Genomic DNA, 18,540 nt, shown 5'->3' with positions numbered 1-18,540 from the left:
TGAAATATCTTGCCTGATTTTTAGTGTACCTATATTTTGTAGAAAAACCAGATACTGTATTTTGTTGAAAAAGGAAATACTGTACCTACCTGTTGAGTTCAGGGACTTTATATAAAACATTATCTCATTTACTCCTACCACACTTTTTTTTTTTTTTTAAATTTTTTTTTATTTATTTGACAGTCAGAGATCACAAGTAGGCAGAGAGGCAGGCAGAGAGAGAGGGAGGAAGCAGGCTCCCCGCCGAGCAGAGAGCCTGATGTGGGGCTCGATCCCAGGACCCTGAGGTCACGACCTGAGCCGAAGGCAGCGGCTTTAACCCACTGAGCCACCCAGGCGCCCCCTCCTACCACACTTTTATGGAAGGTGGTTATTATCCTTATGAGTAGAAGATACGAAATTGAAATTTATAGTTGTTATGTTACTCATACAAGATTCCAAATTCAAAATCTAGTGAAACTGAGTTTCAGTTCTCCATCTGTCTGTCTCTAAAACCTTGCTTCCTACTATTACATCATGCTGCCTTTTCAATTACAATTATACAACATGATGAACTCAAAATAGAAATTTACTAACCCAGTCAAATGGGATATAGTTCACCTGCAAAGAACTCATAGAAACTTATTTAGAATATGTTAGATTCATTCAGCAATATACTGAATATGTAACCTGTGCCAGATCCTGTTTGGGGATGAGATGTGGCAGTGAAAAGTGAGAGTATGACTACTAGCTTTTGAAAACAAAATATGTAATATGTTGTGGCATGGGTTACATAGGATTGAAGTTTTTATCCATTACTTCTAGGAAAGGTAAATAATTGGTGAATTTTAGAAAATCATTTAGGCAAAGGAATCAAAGAAATTATACATACATAAATATAAACTTAAGCAAATGCATTGTTATTTACCAATATGTTCATATAAAGACATAATCTTTTCTTTGAGTATGCCAGATGAATTAACTTTCTTATACATACCATAATTCATCTTTTAAAATTTAGTTTTGGTTTCTTGGAAGAGGAGTAATATGAGCTTATAAGAGTTTTACTTCTTTCTAGAATTTTCGAATTATTGATATAAAACTTTTATAGTATTCTCGGGGCTCCTGGGTGGCTCAGTCGTTAAGCGTCTGCCCTCGGCTCAGGTCATGATCCTAAAGTCCTGGGATCAAGCCCCGCATTAGGCTCTCTGCTCAGTGGGAAGCCTGCTTCTCCCTCTCCCACTTCCCCTGCTTGTGTTCCCTCTCTCACTGTGTCTCTCTCTGTCAAATAAATAAAACCTTTATAAAAAATACTTTTATAGTATTATCACTTACATTTTAGAAATAATTAGTTTTAAAGTCTATATGAAGTGTCAGTACTTTCATTTATGTATCACATTAGTGATTTCAAAATACTTTCAGTTGTTTTTAGAAATTTACAGTTAACTCTTTTAAAGGCATATTTCGCAAATTCAGAGACAGTCTTAATTACTTGTAGTGTGTGTCTATACTCATTAAACTTGTTATGTATGAACTCTCTTGGTGTTTTTGAATGCCCTAAGTGATACCCGGTTAGATTTTTTTCTGGGCATACATACATGCCAAAGCCCTGGGATGCCAGAGTCCTCAGTGCAGAGCTGAAATGTGGATCTGGTTTTTCATTTCCAAAATCCTCATCACTCCTGTAACTACCACCTTTTTTTGTCTTTTAGGTTTTCTTATATCTGGCGTTCTTGTGTCTGGTCTTGCTAGTTAATGGCTCTACCTAATGCCTATATGCCCACTAAGAGAGCTCCAGAAACTGAGAAGCTATCCCAGGCATTCAGAAACTAATGAGCCTCATTTTAAAATTATTTGAACAGCCTGCTCATGACTTTTAGATTAATATTTATTGCAATGGAACATAAAATGAAGTAAATATTTTATTGATTTCAGGCTACCCGCGTAATGTGGACACCACCTCTCCGGGAAAGTTTTTCATATCCATTTCTTGTACTTCAGATGTGCATTTTAACTTTGATTCTCAGGTAATTTTATTTATAAAATAAATATAAATAAATTATAAGTTAAGTTTCTTAAAATATACTTCAACCTATTAAGTTATAATTATTAAATTTAGTTTTCCCTTTTAGTTACTTTAAAATAGAGTATACAGTTGAGAAAATAATCTAAATTTACTATGTAAAAAATTTCTTTCCACTGAGTCTAGACTACACGTTTTAAGTGATCTAAATTCCTGGAAAGATGGTTTATTTTCTAATTTTAGGAAGTGATTTTAGTCTGACCAGTTGGGGTTTCATGGAATGAAATGCGTTAACTACAACATTTAGGATTGTAGCCTTGAGTACATAACCTCTGTAGATTAGCCAAAAATCACTTTGTTTGGTAAATAAAAGATAACTGAGAACTTAATATATTTTGTGATAATATCACTAAACAATATGAACATTTAAGTTTTTTCATTTGAAAATTTATATATCATAGTATAAGGATTTATCAAAAATCTAATACACCTTTTATAAAAAAGAACAGATACAGTTTTATTATCTACACAAAATGTTTACATTTCTTTTTTCATATTCTAAAAGACACTAAAACTATCTGTGGTAAAAGGTGTTGGTTAATTGATACATCTTTCCATTGCGGACTGGACAGTTTATATTTTTATTTTTTATTTTTTTAAGATTTTATTTGTTTATTTGACAGACAGAGATTACAAGTAGGCAGAGAGGCAGGCAGAGGAAGGGAAAGGAAATCCCTTGCTGAGCAGAGAGCCTGATGCGGGGCTCAATTCCAGGACCCTGGGATCATGACCTGAGCTGAAGTCAGAGGCTTTAACCCACTGAGCCACCCAGGCGCCCTAGACTGGACAGTTTAAACTTCAATATGCAGTAGTTTGTAACTGCATTTTAGAATTCTTTTTCAGTCGTTATTTTAATTTTTTTCTTTAAAACGTTCTCATAGTTGTTAACTTAATATAGCACCATCACTTAGAATTTTCTTCATTGCTTTTTGAAATCTAAAAGCAGTGGTATGTAAAACTGTTGCTGCTTGTATAGGCTACATATTTTGAGATACGCAGGGTCAGTTCTCACTATTTTCTGACCACATTGCTGGAGTATTAAATTTCTAATATCATGCATAGTGAAAGGAAAAGAAACTTTAATGTTTAAGATATCTTATTTACTGATAAACTAGTTACAATATTTAAAGCTCTAAGTAAGATTGTTTTATGCTAAGTTTTTTGTAACCCAGTTATATTCAGTTCTTTTTAATGGGCTTTAAATTTAACTGTATTTTGTTATCTTACATCAAAGGTAAGTGGTCGTTAGATTTCATCATTTTTCAGTTAGTTTTTCTGTTTAGTGATAGATCACTTTTATGGTAAAACTTACCGGTATCAATTTTCTCTATTAAGGACCTCAAACAATAACAGAAGGCATTTTATTGCACTATGTTTTTCCAATGTTGCTTTTATGCTTCCCTGGCAGTTTGCTCAGTTTATACTTTTTACACAGGTAAGATGATTTTAAACTAATTTAAGTTGAATGAAAGATGTACTTAGTTGTTTTTTAGGAGTTTTATAATGTCATTATGTTTCTGCCCTAATAGATTTTCAAAATGTGGAATAATTATAAAGTTTGTATATGTGTATGATTTTTTTTTTAAAGATTTTATTTATTTATTTGACAGAGAGAGATCACAGTAGGCAGAGAGGCAGGCAGAGAGAGAGAGAGGGAAGCAGGCTCCCCGCTGAGCAGAGAGCCCGATGCGGGACTCGATCCCAGGACCCTGAGATCATGACCTGAGCCGAAGGCAGCAGCTTAACCCACTGAGCCACCCAGGCGCCCTGTGTATGATTTTTTTAAAAAATTATATAAATATACATTCTATTAATGTATTGGTTTATCTAGGCAGATCTTAATGATCAACCTGCAAAAGACTTTTTCCTGTTAATTTAATTCAAAGTTTTTCTTGTCTGTATTTGAGATGATCTCTATATATTTGCCTGTAGATCTTCCTTTTATCTTAGGAATCATTTTGGATGCAAAGTTACACAACATGGTAAGGGCAAGCCTACTCTTCATGGTAAAGGGTATCTGCTTCTAATCTAGCTAACTGTTGGTTCTTTTGTCTGAAGAATAGGGTCTTTACGGGCACCATTTCTCAGAGCTTCAATCATGACATTACTTGGGTGAATTTGAGGCCATGTCCTGTTTCCCCAAAACAACTAAGTAGCTAATGGCAAGAAACAGAGCTAGGAAAGTAGTAAAATTTTGATTAAATTTCATGATATCCAATTTCATGTTAGAACTCCTTTCCACCTAATTAACCAACACTGATAATAATAATGTTCTCCATTGGCAGTGAGAAATTGTGCCAAGAAGACTTGTGCTGCTGGTTAGTTACAAAAATTAAATTATAAATTCAACTTAATTGGTGCTGCATGTTTAAAGTATTCTCTCTGCTTTACTTCCTTATAATTGGCCCTTCCAGGTTGTAACATGGAAAGTCTGTGGTTTCCATTATTTGCTCATGCCAACATAGATTTCTAATGTGTGTCAGTTCCTTGCAAGCACATTTATTAATCCACTGGTTCTAATGAGACTGTTTAAGTAGCTGTTTGGATAATTTTGATATTGCTTTAATGATTTTCTCTCCATTCAAAAGATGTGCTAGGCTTTTAGTTTTCTTCTTTGTTCTTTTCTTTAATTATTGAGATGTAATTGACAACATTTTGTATGTTTAAGATATACAATATGTTGATTTGATACATTATTATATTTCAATATGATTACCACCTTAGTGTTAAATATATCTATTAGGTCACATAACTCTTATATATTTTTTGTGGTGAGAGCACTTAAAATTAGTCTCTAAGTAACTTTGAAGTGTATAATACAGCATTGAATATAATCACTGTGCTCTGTGTTAGATATCTAGAACTTATCCATCTTCTAGTTGCAAATTGGACCCTCTGTCCACTGTCTGTTGTATTCCCCCACTCTTCAGCCCCTCATAACCACAATTCTACTCTTTGTTTCTACAAGTTAGGCTTTTTAAGATTCCACATGTAAGTGATACCATAGTATTTGTCTTTCTCTGTCTAACTTACCTCACTTAGCATAATGCCTTCACGGTCCATCTCTGTTAAATTCTATGTATAAATAACAGGGAATCAAAAATTAGCATACAGAAGAGTTTTATGTTCAGTTTCAATTTTATGTTTTCAATGCACAATGCACTCAGCTCTGATTTCAGGATCAGAATTGGTCCAAGAGCTGAACTGATTGAAAACTCTTTTCTGTTTTCTGGGAAAAAAAAATTCACCCACCCTCAGACCTACTCACCTTGAGGCTAGTATTTGCAAGAGCATGCTGAAACCTTCATCTGGAGGGAAGAAGAAAAGTCCATTTTCTACAGTTTCACAGCAGAATGTTGACTCTGTTACTTGTATCTAAATGAGAGGGCTCTCTTTTTAACCAGCAATTAAAATAACATTTCAGCAACTGAGCAGAATTTTCACCCATGAATGTTTCTCTTAACCAGGGCTTATTTGTGATTCTTAAGGACAGTGGTCTAGACTTAGATATCCTAACAATATTGTTCTATGAAAGAAAAGAAAACTAACATATGCTATACTTCAGTATTAGAGTTTATTTCATTTAATCCTCAAGGAGTCCAGTCAGATGGATATTACAGATAAAGACACAAAGGCTCAAAGATTAAATTAAAATCAAGTTCTGTCCAATCGCAAAGCTCCAGCATTTTCCAATTTATTTTTTGTTGCAACTCTAAGGCCTTTGAACTCTTCTCTATTGAAAGTTATACACTTGGCTAAATTACCTTACTTCCTTGCTAAAATGCCTTCAGGTTTCATGCAGCATTAATAAAATAAATATGCATTTGAAGAATATTTCTGTACCTTTTTGTGAAACTATAAAACTATAATTAACTGAGTACACTGTGTTATCTAATTGCTTTCTTATTTAAGTACCTATATGACACATTTTTCATAATTAGCGTCAAGATTAATTTTCTTCTCAAGGTGAATTTATGAACTTCCTTTTAACAAACTGCAGCTATTCTATTAAATGAACTGTATTCATTGGGAGACAAGCAGAAAGCAACTGCATTTTTTTTCTCCTGATGCCTCTTAAAGCCTGTGTTCTAGACTTGTTTCTCCTCCACCCCCCAAATTTAGATGAAATCTCAGGAGGTTCCATACATATTTTTTTCCTTTTCATTTTGGAAAAAAAGGATCATTTCAGTAAAAAAAAATCTTTCCGAGTTGTTTTTTTTAGATCTTTAAAATTGTGTGTCTTCTGGCCATTAAAATGATATATATCTATTTATTTAGTTCTTGCTTAATTTCATTCAATAATGTTACATAGATTTTTTAGAAATCTTACAGATGTTTCATTAGATTTGTTTCCATATATAGAAAGCAATTAGATAACAGAGTACATTCAAATTTCTATTTTTGTTGCATTTTAAAAGATTGAGTATTTTGTATTTTTAGGTATTTAGTCCTACATGTGTTAATTAGGCAAAATATGTTAATTTTGCTATTAATTTTTTTATATATCTACCATTTTTGTTTGTTTCACTTACTAGAGGAGGAATGTCTTAAAATTTTCGACTTCACCAATGATCTGTTGATATCTACTTTTAGTTCTGCAAATTATTATTTTAAATATTTTGATCAATATTATGATGTGCACAATTGTTAAACATTCTTTTTATTTTTACATAATGTGTCTTAAAATTTTTTAAGTGCATCTGTGTGTGTGTAGTAAGAACACTTAACTTGAGACATCGCCTCCTCACAGACTTATCAGTGCAGGTAGAGTACAGTATTGTTATCTACAAGCACAGTGTTGTGCAACCTCTAGAGTTTACTGATACTGCATAACTGAAATTGTATATGCATTGATTAGCAACAACTTCCCATTTCTTCCTCTCCACCCAGCCCTCCCTAGCTATCACTATTCTATTCTGTGCTTCTGTGAGTTTGCTTATTCTAGATACCTCATAAAGTGGAATCATGCAGTATTTGTCCTATAACTAGCTTATTTCACTTAACATAATGCCTCATTCATATTGTTCAATATTATAGGATTTAGCTCTTTTTTAAGGCTAATGATAGGCCGTTGTATGTGTATGACACATTTTTAATCAATTTATTCACTGAGTGTGACTTAGGTTATTTCCACACCTTGGATACAAATAGTGCTACAGCAAACATAAGAATGCTGATCTCTTCAAGATTTTATTTTCAGTTCTTAAAATTAAATACATAGGAATGAATCAAACACCTAGAAATGTGATTCCCGCATTATAGGATAGTTCTATTTTTAATTTTTCTTACAGAAAATTTTTAAAAAGATTATTATTATTTTTTTTTTTTGAGTGAGAGAGAAAGAAAGAGATCATAGCAGGGCGGTTAGAGTGGAGGGAGAAACAGACTCCCCACTGAACAGGGAGCTTGATGTGGGACTTGATCCCAGGACCTTGGGATCATGACCTGAGCCAAAGAAGACGCTTAACTAACTGAACCACCCAGGTGCCCTGTTTTGTATTTTTTGAGGAACCTTCATACTGTTTTCCATAGTGGCTGCACAGTTTTGCATATGCAACAACTGTGTGAAAGAATTCCCTTTTTTCCACATCTTCATTATTAATTGTTGCTTGTTTTTTTGATAATAGCCATCCTAATGAGTATGAGATAACACAGCATTGTGTTTTTTTTTTTTAATTTTATTTTTTCAGTGTTCCAAGATTCATTGTTGATGCATCACACCCAGTGCTCCATGCAATACGTGCCCCCCCATAATACCCACCACCAGGCTCAGCCGTCACCCCCACCCCCTCCCCTCTGAAACCCTCAGTTTGTTTCTCAACGTTTACAGTCTTCCATGGTTCATCTCTCCCTCCAATTTCCCCCAGTTCACTTTTCCATTCCTTCTAATGTCCTTCATGTTATTCCTTATGTTCCACAGGTAAGTGAAACCATATGATAATTGACTTCCCCTGCTTGACTTACTTCACTCAGGATAATCTCCTCCAGTCCCATCCATGTTGATACAAAAGTTGGGTATTCGTCTGGTGAGGCATAATATTCCATTGTATATATGGACCATATCTTCTTTATCCATTCGTCTTTTGAAGGGCATCTTGGCTTTTTCTGCAGTTGGTGATTGTGGCTATTGCTGCTATGAACACTGGGGTACATATGGCCCTTCTTTTCACTACATCTGTATCTTTGGGGTAAATACCCAGTAGTACAATTGCAGGGTCATAGGGTAGCTCTACTATTAATTTTTTGAGGAATCTCCACACTGTTTTCCAAAGTGGCTGTACCAAATTGCATTCCCACCAACAGCGTAAGAAGGTTCGCCTTTCTTCACATCCCCTCCAAAATTTGTTCCTTCCTATCTTGTTAATTTTGGCCATTCTAACTGGTGTAAGGTGGTATCTCAATGTGGTTTTGATTTGAATTCCCGTGATGGTTAATGATGATGAACATTTTTTCATGTGTCTCTTCATTGGAGAAGTGTCTGTTCATGCCTTCTGCCCATTTTTTGACATGATTATCTGTTTTTTGGGTATTGAGTTTGAGGAATTCTTTACAGATCTTGGATATCAGCCCTTTGTCTGTAGTGTCATTTGCGAATATCTTCTCCCATTCCATGGGCTGCCTCTTTGTTTTGTTGACTATTTCCTTTGCTGTGCAGAAACTTTTTATCTTGATGAAGTCCAAAAAGCTCATTTTTGCATTTGTTTCCTTTGCCTTTGGAGACATGTCTTGAAAGGAATTGTTGTGGCGGATGTTGAAGAAGTTGCTGCCTATGTTCTCCTCTAGGATTTTGATGAATTCCTATCTCATGTTGAAGTCTTTCATCCATTTTAAGTTTATATTTTGTGTATGGTGTAATGGAATGGTTGAGTTTCATTCTTCTATACATGGTTGTCCAATTTTCCCAGCACTATTTATTGAAGAGACAATCTTTTTTCCACTGGTATTTTTTCCTGCTTTGTCAAAGATTATTTGACCATAGAGTTTTGAGGGTCCATATCTGGGTTCTCTACTCTGTTCCACTGGTCTGTGTGTCCATTTTTATGCCAGTACAATGCTGCCTTGGTGATCGCAGCTTTGTAATAAAGCTTGAAATCAGCAACGTGATGACCCCAACTTTGTTTTTGTTTTTCAACATTTCCTTAGTGATTCAGGGTCTTTTATGGTTCCATACAAATTTTAGGATTGTTTGTTCCAGCTCTTTGAAAAATGCTTGTGGTATTTGGATCAGGATGGCATTGAAAGTATAGATTGCTCTGGGCAGTATAGACATTTTAACAATGTGATAGAACATGGTCCTCTCAGAAAAAGTATTTGACAAAATACAGCATCCTTTCTTGATTAAAATTCTTCAGATTATAAGGATAGAGGAAATGTTCCTCAACCTCACAGAATCCATCTATGAAAAACCCACAGTGAATATCGTTCTTAATGGGGAAAAGCTGAGAGTCTTCCCATTCAGATCAGGAACACAACAAGGATGCCCACTCTTGCCACCATTGTTCAACTAGGAGTCCTAGCACTTCTAGCACATGAGTCAGACAACAAAGAGAAATAAAAAGTATTCAAATTGGCAAAGAGGAAGTCAAACTCTCTCTCTCTGCAGGTGACATGATACTTTATGTAGAAAACCCAAAAGACTCCACCCCCAAATTACTAGAACTCATAGAGCGATTCGTAATGTGGCAAGATACAAAATCAATGCACAGAAATCAGTTGCTTTCTTATACATTAACAATGACACTATAGAAAGGGAAATTAGAGAATTTATCCTATTTACTATGGCACCAAAAACTGTAAGATACCTTGGAATAAACCTAACCAAAGAGGTAAAGGATCTATACTAGAGGAACTACAGAACACTTATGAAAGAAATAGAAGAAGACACAAAAAAGATGGAAAAACATTCCATGCACATGGGTTGGAAGAATAAACATTGTTATCATTGTGGTTTTGATTTGTATTTCACTGATAATTAATGACACTGAGAATATCTGTTAGCTATTTGCATATTTTTGGTGGATAAATACCTGTTCAAGTCCTTTGCCCATTTTTAAATAAAGTTGTCTTTCCTAGAGTATTATGAGTTCTCTGTATATATTTTGGATATTAAGCTCTTATCAGATATATGTTCTGCAAATATTTTCTCCCATTTTGTACATTGCTTTTTTACGCTGTGGATTGTGTCCTTTGCTTCCAGAAGCTTTTAAATTGGATTCAATCTTATTTGTCTGTGTACCTGATAAGGGATTAATATCATTAAGAAGATAAGAGATAATGAGTGTTGGAGAGGATGTAATAGGAAGGGAGTGAACCCTTCTGCTTTGTTGGTGTGAATTTAAATTGGCCAACCACTATAGAAAAGACTATGGGAAGTTCCTTAAAAATTAAAGATAGAACTATCATATGATCTAGCAATTCCATTTCTAAGTGTAGATATCCAAAAGAAATGAAAACAGAATATCAAAGAGATATTTGTACTTCCATGTTTATTGCAGCATTGCTCACACTAGCCAAGGTGTGGAAACAACTAAGTGTCAACAAATAAATGCATAAAGAAAATGGGACATATATATCTCACATACACATAAACACAATGGAATATTCTGCCATAAGAGAGAAGGAAATCCTGCCAGGTTTGATAATGTAGATGGTTGTTGAGGGCTTTGTTCTAAGTGAAATAAGTCAGGCATAAAAAGATAAATACTGTATCATATCACTTATATGTGGAAACTAAAAAAGCCAAACTAGCAGAAACAGATTTGAATGATGGTTACCAGGGTGTGGGGGTGGAGGTTGGGAAATAGGAGGCTACTGGCCAAAGAGTATGCTCTTGCGATTAGATGAATGGGGGCACCTGTGTAGTTCATTTGGTTAAGTGTCTTGATCTCAGGTCAGGTCTTGATCTCAAGGTTGTGAGTTCAAGCCCTGCTTTGGGTTCCACGCTGGGTGTGGAGCTTAAAAAAGAAAGAAAAGAAAAAAGATGAGTTTTAGGGATCTAATTCAAAGTGAAGTGGTTATAGTTAACTATTTTTTTATGTACTTGGAAGTTGCTAGGAGAGTAGATCTTAAATGTTCTTACTGCTAAAATGAAATGAGAGTTTTGTGACATAATGGTTTCACCTAACACTGCAGTGGTAATCACATTGTAATAGATGAGTGTATCCAATCAACATGTGTACACCTTCAACTTCTTTGTTATTAGAAGTCAATTATATCTTAATAAATCTGGGGAGGGGGGAGTAATAGGAGGGCCCTTGGTAGAGATTCTAGTAAATAATTATTTATTCATAATAAATTCATAACAAAAAGGGTAATATTCCATTACCAAGAATATTACCTGGAGCCACTTAAACCTACCTTGTCTATTTTGGGGAGAGGAAGTGGGTAGTAGGATATTTAGGCTGAGAGAACAAGAAATGACAAAAGGTATGAGAGTAAGATTTTAGCCCTAAACTTCCAAATTCTGGGTAGCTGAACTATAGAACTTATAACAATTTCTGCATCCTCTGACTCTGAGATTTGATGGTAGCTTTTTGCTGTGCTGAGCTTTTGATAATGTGGTAGTTGATAATGTGTTGAAGAGAGGTTTGCTGAGCAGTTTGTCCTTGCCTATTTTTCCCTACCAAGTCAGTTCCCTTAGGGTGGAGATACCATTGGTACTCTAGTATCCATTGAAGGAATTTGAATTTATAGCACTGTTTTTAAGAAAAAAAACTATTTTAAACTCCAAGCAACTAAGGTATAAGCAAAGCCCTAAAAAACTATATTTAGGTAAATTGATTATTACTTCAAAGTATTACCATATTCAGCTGTTTAAAACAAACATCTCGGGACGCCTGGGTGGCTCAGTTGGTTAAGCAGCTGCCTTCGGCTCAGGTCATGATCCCAGAGTCCTGGGATCGAGTCCCACATCGGGCTCCTTGCTCAGCAGGGAGCCTGCTTCTCCCTCTGCCTCTGCCTGCCTCTCTGTCTGCCTGTGCTCGCTCGCTCTCTCTCCCTCTGTCTCTGACAAATAAATAAAATCTTTAAAAAAAAAAAAAACAAAAACATCTCCTTGGGGTTCTTGGGTGAATTACTCATTGTTTCTGTACTTACAAATTTTTTGAACTGTACAGTGAGCCCCTAACTTCATTACTACGGAATGTTAAATTGCATGGGACTTTTCTCTCCAAAGGCCCAAACAAAAGAATTCCTGGGCCCAGTCATAATAATGACTGTGACTGCAGTCTTCTAAAATAAAAGAAATGGTAATACTGTAATTAGCAGTAGAGCTCTGCAACCTTCAATTTAATAAAATATAACCCAAATAATATATTGGGTACTTGGAATCATAGAGCATATTGCCTTTCCACCCTGGCTTCTTTCATTTAGCAATATGTATTTAAGGTTTCCCCATGTCTTTTCATGACTTTGGATAGCTCATTTTTTTATACTGCTGAATAATATTTCATTGTATGGATATACCACAATTTGTTTACCCATTCACCTCTTGAAGGACATCATGGTTGCTTCTAGTCTTCAGTGATTCTATAAACATTTGTTTGCAGGTTTTGCATGCATGTAAGATTTTAACTCAAGTGGGTAAATACCCAGGAGTGTGATTGGTGGATTGTATTGTAAGGCTACGTTTAATTTTATAAGAAATTGCCAATTTTAGCAGGTTTTTGAATTTAAACCATTGTAGTAGGTATGTAGAAGATTGTCCTTGTTGCTTTAATTTACAGTTGCCTAAGGGAATATTACATTTACTAGCTTTACATGTGGTTATTTGCTATCTGTATATATTCTTTGGGTAAGGTATTTGTTCAGATCTTTTGCCCATTTTTAAAAATTTTTCTATCTTATTTATTTTTTTAAAAAAGATTTTATTTATTTATTTATTTATTTGACAGACAGAGACCACAAGTAGGCAGAGAGGCAGGCAAAGAGAGAGGAAGGGAAGCAGGCTCCCGGCCAAGCAGGGAGCCCAATGTGGGGCTTGATCCCAGAACCCCGGGACAACTGACCTGAGCCAAAAGCAGAGGCCTCAACCCACTGAACCACCCAGGCACCCCCTTTTGCCCATTTTTAAATTGGGCTATTTTCTGATTTCTGAGTTTTAAGGATTCTTGGTATATTTTGCATACCAGACCTTTATGAGATATGAGATTTGCAAAGATTTTCTCACAGTTTCTTCCTTGTCTTTTAATTTTCTTAATAGTGTCTCTTACAGAACTGAGGTTTTTAATTTTAAGAATGTCCAATTTACTAATTTTTTTCATGGGTCATGCTTCTGATTTTATATCTAAAAACTCATTATCCAATAAGGTCATTCTAGGTTTTCTCCTTATGTTATCTTTTAGAAGTTTTATAGTTTGTGTTTTAAATTTAGGTCTAAGATCCATTTTGAGTTAATTTTTTTTTTGGAAAGGTGTAAGGTCTAGGTCTAGGTTCATCTTTTGTGGATGGATGTCCAAGTCTTCCAGCCTATTTCTTGGAAAGACTATCATTTCTCCATTTAATTACCTTTGCTCCTTTGTCAAAAATTTAGTTGCTTGTAATTGTGTGGATCTTTTTCTGGACTTTCTGTTTTAGTGCATTATTTAATTTGTCTGTTATTTTTCCAGTACTGTGTTGTCTTGATTACTGCAGTTTTGGGGAAGTCTTAAAGTCAGCTAGTATCCAGCTTTTTTAGAGTTTTCTTTTTGTCTTTGGTTTTGAGCAGTTTTTACCATGATAGGCCTAAGTGTGGTCAAGTTTTTTTGTTGTTGTTGTTGTTGTTTTTTAAATTTATCCCTTGTTGGGGATTTGTAATATTTTATGAATTAGTGTTTGATTTCTTCTACAAATGTTGGGAACTTCTCAGATATAATCTCTTTAAATATAGCTTTTATTTCATTCCTTCATCCCTTCCTGAGATATACAGTAAAATATATTGGATCTTTACACTATATGTTCTGTATCTATTATGTTCTTTCATATATTTTTCATTTCTATCATTTTATACTTTTTTCTAAATGTTTTCTTCTACCTTCCAATTTATCACTTCTTTGTTTGATTCTGTTTAATTTGTTTTTAAATCCATCTCTGACTTCTTAATAGTGATTATTGTAGTATTTAGTTACACATTTCACTTTCTATTATGGCTTCCAATATTCTCCTGGAATTTTCAGTATTATCTGTTATTTCTTTGCACATATCAAAGGGATAGTCTATGTCTGATGATGCCAAACATGTTTCTGAGTAGTTTCCAAGAAAACAGCTGTTTTTGCATTTTTAAATATTGTTTAAAAAAATAGAAGAAGAATATACAACAGAGACTGGATGTGGCCCACAGAGTATAACACATTTACTATCTGACTTTTTACATAAAATATCTACAGACCCATGAAGTAGATACTTCATGGATCTGTTTCTATTGTCATAGTGATGATGTCTTACCTCCTCTATCTGGTTAGTTTTGATGTGGTATTGGATATTGTACATGAACAATTTTACAGAGTTAATTTGGGACTGTGTTGATATTAACTTCTTCCAGGGAAGATTGAAAGTTGCTTCTGGTAGGCAAATAAAGGCACTAGCAATCTTGAACCATCACATGCAGGGAGAGAATGAGCTAATTCGAAGGTGGGCTTTAGTCTGTCTGAAGGCTGCTTAATTTCACGTTCTCCCTGGCTCATACAACAGCCCAAACCAAAGCTTGGGACTTTAGCTGAGATCACATTCTTGGTGTGTCCTGAGTACTGAGTCCATTGAAATCTCTCAACTGCCTCTATTAGACTCTGCTTCTGTGGGAATTGGCAGATGCTTCTGGGATAAAAGCAACTTAAAATATCATGCTCATCACTGTATATTTTCATCTCTTCTCTGGTTTTAACTTCCTAATTCTTTTTTGCTTTGTTAGTAATCTGTGGCTTTCATACAGGTTTTGAAATATTTTTTCCCTAGCTTTTCTAGTTCTTAATGATAAGGTTGGTTCGAATTATTTTGACTGTCATTATTGGAAATAAATGCAACTCTTATATTTACTTATTAACAGTGAAGTGTTTGTTTTTTACTTTTTTTCATGTTTGCTTTTTAAATATTTTTATTTCAGATAGCTTCATTATTTCCCATGTATGTTGTGGGGTACATTGAGCCAAACAAATTTCAGAAGATCATTTATATGAACATGGTAACATTTTTAATATTCAAATGTCAGATATTAAAATAAGATTTCAGGATTTATAAAACATTACTGACTATTTTATGGGGTACCTCTTTGCAAGTAGTATTTAATTAATATATATGGTATTGATATTATCTAGGATAGATTACATTATTATATATTATACCTATAATATTCAGATCTATAACATTCAGATGTTTTATGTCCTGGTGAAACTTTTTAAAATGTTAATGTTTTATTTATTATTGTCACTACTTTTGAAATTGCTTTTTCTCCCCAAGACCTGAGACTTTTGGCACTTTGCATTAATATCACACTGTAAATTTTGTTTTTGCATTTTTTAAAATCTCAGTTTCTAAACACATACATATATTTTAGATAAGAAAATAAAACAAAGCTTTGTTAGTGATGGAAATCCTCAAGTAGTCCCAACAAAATAATATCAGAAAATTAATACTTATGACTAAGTCTTTCTTATTATATCACTCCATTATTGAATCTATAGAAGCACTAGTGCTATTTTTCTGTTTTCTTTATATCAAATATCAGAGAAATAAGATTAAATTCTGTATATAATTTATGGTATTGAAAAACTTAGAACCTATCCATGTATTGAACTTCTATTATCATTTGGTGGGGATCTATTTGTTAATCTTATTTATGCATATGAAGTTTGTATTAGAAATGACTATGCCTGTAGACAAAGTATGCATTATGCTATATATCTAATAACAATAAAACAGATATTTCCTTTTTTCAATTGGCAGGTTTCAGTTCTCCTTTGTTTTGTATTGATGTTTGGAAATCCAATGTATTTATCTTCTTATTATTCTTCATCTTTGTTAATGACATTGGTAAGTGTTTGCTAAGCTCATGAAGATTTTTTTTTTTTAACTGTCATATAGTAGGTTTACTCATGTAATGTAAGTTTAGGAGAATAAAATAGTACCCTTCCCTGATTATTATTTACTCACATGAAAAACTTTTTCCCAAATAATGCTTTTTCTCTCTCTCATTCTTGAAAAATGAATACAGTACAGTTTATCTCTTTAAATTAATGTCCAGGTAAATATTTTTTAAAAATCTTAAGGTAAAAAGACTTACTTTAAAACTATGCCATAATTTATAATAAAAATTAGTTATTTCCTTCTACATCACTTCAGTACATGATATAGTTACTGCAATGACATTTACCATTTCCCAAAACATTTTTGGAACTCCTCTGAAATGCTTTCACAGACTATGGCACATCCTTTTGAATATCTTCATTGGCGGCAAATCTTCATCTTTCAAGGGTGGATTTAATTTTGGAAATGACCAAAACTTTGTGAACAAGGTAGGTGATTAGATCTTGGGTAATCTAGATCTTGATCAGAATATGGTGTGACAGTAATTAGACTGATTTTCTTGACCATAACTAAATTATCTCTGAAGGCAGTTTGGAAAAAGGAGTTTCAAACTGTTTTGAGCAATGGCAATGTGATTAGAATAATATATATATAGTCTAACAATATTTTATATAGAGTCTATAAAGTAACTCATGTGACTTAGTTCCATGGTATAACACTTATTTGAATATGTATTTGGAATGGTGGTTCAGTAAAATTGTTTCATTACTTTATAGTCACACTTCTAATATTCATGAAACAAAACATGGAGTGTTTTCCTCCACTAGAATGTTTCTGACATAGGCTCTTTCCACAATGATCAGAAATTATATGAATCACAGTAATACCAAATTATGGCACTTTTTCATGTATGGTGCATTGACTGGCTCTTGAGATTGTCCCTATATTTTAACATTTTGCTCCCAAGCCTTTTTTTCTTTGGTCTCATACCAAGTAATCTCTCCTTTTTCTTTTTCCTCAAAAACATTTTCAACATTTTATCAAGCTTTATTATCCTTAAAAAGTAGAGAACTTGGAATCATCTACCTCTTTTTATGAAAACACTTTATTTTGAAATGTAGCACACATCTAGGAAACTACATGAAACAAAAGATTTGTATACTTAGTACTATTACTAATAACTACTGATAGATCAACTGTTATTTGACAAACGTGCCATCAAGCTATATGAAATAAGAAAGAAAGACAAATACTGTCTTTCCATTTGTGTCTTTAGTTTCTTTCAGCAATGTTTTGTAGTTCAGTGTATTAAGTCTTTCACACCTTTAGCTAAGTTTATTCTTAATATTTTATTCTTTTTCAAGCTGTTGTAAGTGGGAGTTTTCTTAATTTCCTTTTCAGAGAGTTGTTAGTGGGTAGAAATGCAACATATTTTTGTATGTTGGTTTTGTATCCTGCTACTTTTTAAAAGTTAATTCTGACTGTGTGTGTATGATATTTAGTGTTTTCTTCATAGAAGATCACATCATCTGCAGAGAGAGATAATTTTACATCTTCCTTTATAATTTTTATGCCTTTTATTCCTTTTTCTTGCTTTATTGCTATAGCTAGGACTTCCAGTACTATATTGAGTAAAAATCATTAAAGTTGGCATCCTTGCCTTTTTCCTCATCTTAGAGTAAAAGCTTACAGTTTTTCACATCTAGTATGATGTTAGCCGTGGGATTTTCAAATATGACTCTTGTTATGTTAAGGTAATTTCCCTCTATTCCTAGTTTGTTGAGAGTTTTTATCATGATAGGATGTTGAATTTTATCAAATGTTTTCCTGCATCTATTGAGATGAACTTGTGATTTTAATCCCTCATTCTGGTATTGTAGGATGTTAGGTTAATTGATTTGCATATGTTGAACCATCCTACTTGCAAGATGAATCTCACTTAATCATGGTGTATGATCCTTTTAATGTGTGCTGTTAAATCTGGTTTGCTTGTATTTTGTTAAGAATTTTTGCATTTATGTTCACCAGGGATATTAGTCTGTAGGTTAATTTTCTTGTATTGTCCTTGTCTGGCTTTGGTATCAGGGTCATGCTGGCCTCATGAAACATGCTTGGAAATGTTCTCTCCTACTAAGTTTTTTGGAACAGTTCAAGAAGTGTTGGCACTAACTTTTCCGTAAATGTCTGGTGGAGTTCACAAGCAAAGCCATCTGGTCTTCATCTTCTCTTTGTGGAGTTTTTTGTTTTGTTTTTGTTTTTATTCAATCACCTTACTAGTTATAGGTGCTCAGAGTTTCTGTTTCTTTATGATTCTGTCTTGGTAAATTGTATACTTCTAGGAATGTATCTCTTCTATGTAATCCAATTTGTTAGCATCTAGTAGTCTTTTATAATCTATTTTGTTTGGGTTTAGTTGTTTCAGATGGGAGAGTATGTGTAGTTCTTGTTATATAATTTGATCAGAAACAGAAATTCCATCTTGA

General features: G+C 33.8%; 1 protein-coding gene across 1 annotated transcript in view; it reads left to right on the top strand.

The window, feature by feature from the left end:
- Positions 1 to 18,540, top strand: part of DPY19L2 (dpy-19 like 2) — a 91,467-nt gene that overhangs the window by 22,202 nt on the left and 50,725 nt on the right. The window contains exons 8-11 of the mRNA XM_044246354.1: positions 1,915 to 2,006; positions 3,398 to 3,497; positions 15,138 to 15,215; positions 15,977 to 16,063. Coding sequence (XP_044102289.1) covers positions 1,915 to 2,006; positions 3,398 to 3,497; positions 15,138 to 15,215; positions 15,977 to 16,063 — 357 coding nt within the window. The remainder of the gene's footprint in view (positions 1 to 1,914; positions 2,007 to 3,397; positions 3,498 to 15,137; positions 15,216 to 15,976; positions 16,064 to 18,540) is intronic.

Source organism: Neovison vison, chromosome 4, assembly GCF_020171115.1.
Source record: "Neovison vison isolate M4711 chromosome 4, ASM_NN_V1, whole genome shotgun sequence".
Taxonomy (NCBI): Eukaryota; Metazoa; Chordata; class Mammalia; order Carnivora; family Mustelidae; genus Neogale; species Neogale vison.
The sequence above is the reverse complement of the archived record's forward strand: the minus strand, read 5'-3'. Positions and strand labels throughout refer to the sequence as shown.